The 1,349-nt window shown below is 37.5% G+C and overlaps 1 protein-coding gene across 1 annotated transcript in view; it reads right to left on the bottom strand.

The window, feature by feature from the left end:
* ZMYM4 (zinc finger MYM-type containing 4) overlaps positions 1-1,349 on the bottom strand; it is a 168,719-nt gene that overhangs the window by 27,131 nt on the left and 140,239 nt on the right. The window contains exons 19-20 of the mRNA XM_023512266.1: positions 1,123-1,176; positions 254-515 (exon numbers count right to left, since the gene is read on the bottom strand). Coding sequence (XP_023368034.1) covers positions 254-515; positions 1,123-1,176 — 316 coding nt within the window. The remainder of the gene's footprint in view (positions 1-253; positions 516-1,122; positions 1,177-1,349) is intronic.

Here is a 1,349-nt window from a genome sequence, read left to right on the forward strand (position 1 = left end):
ACAACTACAACCAAAAAAAAAAAAGCTGGGCATTATGGCGGGTGTCTGTAGTCCCAGCCCAGCTATTGGGAGGTTGAGGCAAGAGAATCATTTAAGCCCAGGAGTTGGAGGTTGCTGTGAGCTATGATGCCACCACACTCTAACCAGGGTGACAGTCTGTGGTTCTGTCTCAAAAAAAAGAAAGAATATAGGACTAATTAACACCTACAAAGGCAGAGACCATGTGTGTCCTAGATTATTATTTCTAACATACAACTGCTTAAACAATGTCAATTCAGAGTTGTACCAATCTTGAAAAACAAAGGACTCTTGGCAGGCAGATACTTTGCACAAACCTGATGGAAAATCTGCTTCCAAATCCTGTTCAGTTTCCCCTTTTGAGAACTGCTTCAATTCTGAATCAGCCTCTTGCACAGTATTTGACTTTAAGGCATAATGATTCAGCTCTTCCTCCCAGCTGTGTGGAGTTGATACCGCCTCTGATTCAAGATCACCACTGTATGTACTTCCTTGGTCTGAAATATACAGGTAACAAACAAGCCCTCAAAATATGATAGTTTCTTGACAGGCTCAGACCTTCTTAAACTTCTGAATACCAAAAACTTAAGAGTTCCGGGATAATTACATAGGTACGCTCAAGAATGAAATAACTTACTCCTAAGTCCTCACAGAATTGAACTCGTATTCTTGCTAACCACTTTAAGGCATTTTCTCAATCCTTAAAATATTAAAGATAGCTCTGATTATTCTCACAAATCAGCATACATCACAGATATTTGACACCTCTTATAAATAGCTAAAATTATCAATATTAAATTCAAGGGCACCAATACCTTATAGGTTTCTTTTACTGAGAGAGGGTAGTTATTTCCTTTTTTTTCTTTCTTTTTCTTCTTTTTTCCTGCAGTTTTGGCAGCCGGGCTTGAACCTGCCACCCCTAGTATATGGGGTTGGCACCCTACTCCTTGAGCCACAAGTGCTGCCTGATGGTAGTTATTTCTAAGAAACAAAATAATAGGGGCGGCGCCTATGGCTCAAAGGGGTAGGGCGCCAGCTTCAAACCCAGCCCCGGCCAAAAAAAAAAAAAAAAAAAGAAACAAAATAATATTTACAACCACAAACCTTTTTCAAATATCTTGGTGTCTAGAAAGAGTTCTTGCTCAGAAGTTTGAGATCCTAAAGAGAAAGAAAAGCACATAATAAAACAATTTATAAACAACAAACTTTATCTCAAATGAAATGACTGTCCTATATACATCAATCATACCATAGAGTTCTAAGTAAGCAGATTTTATATATAGAAAGAACAATTCTTAATAAAATTGGGCATTAGTAGTATTTTTTTTTTT

Source organism: Otolemur garnettii, unplaced genomic scaffold, assembly GCF_000181295.1.
Source record: "Otolemur garnettii isolate 467f Iridium unplaced genomic scaffold, OtoGar3 scaffold00025, whole genome shotgun sequence".
Lineage (NCBI taxonomy): Eukaryota > Metazoa > Chordata > Mammalia > Primates > Galagidae > Otolemur > Otolemur garnettii.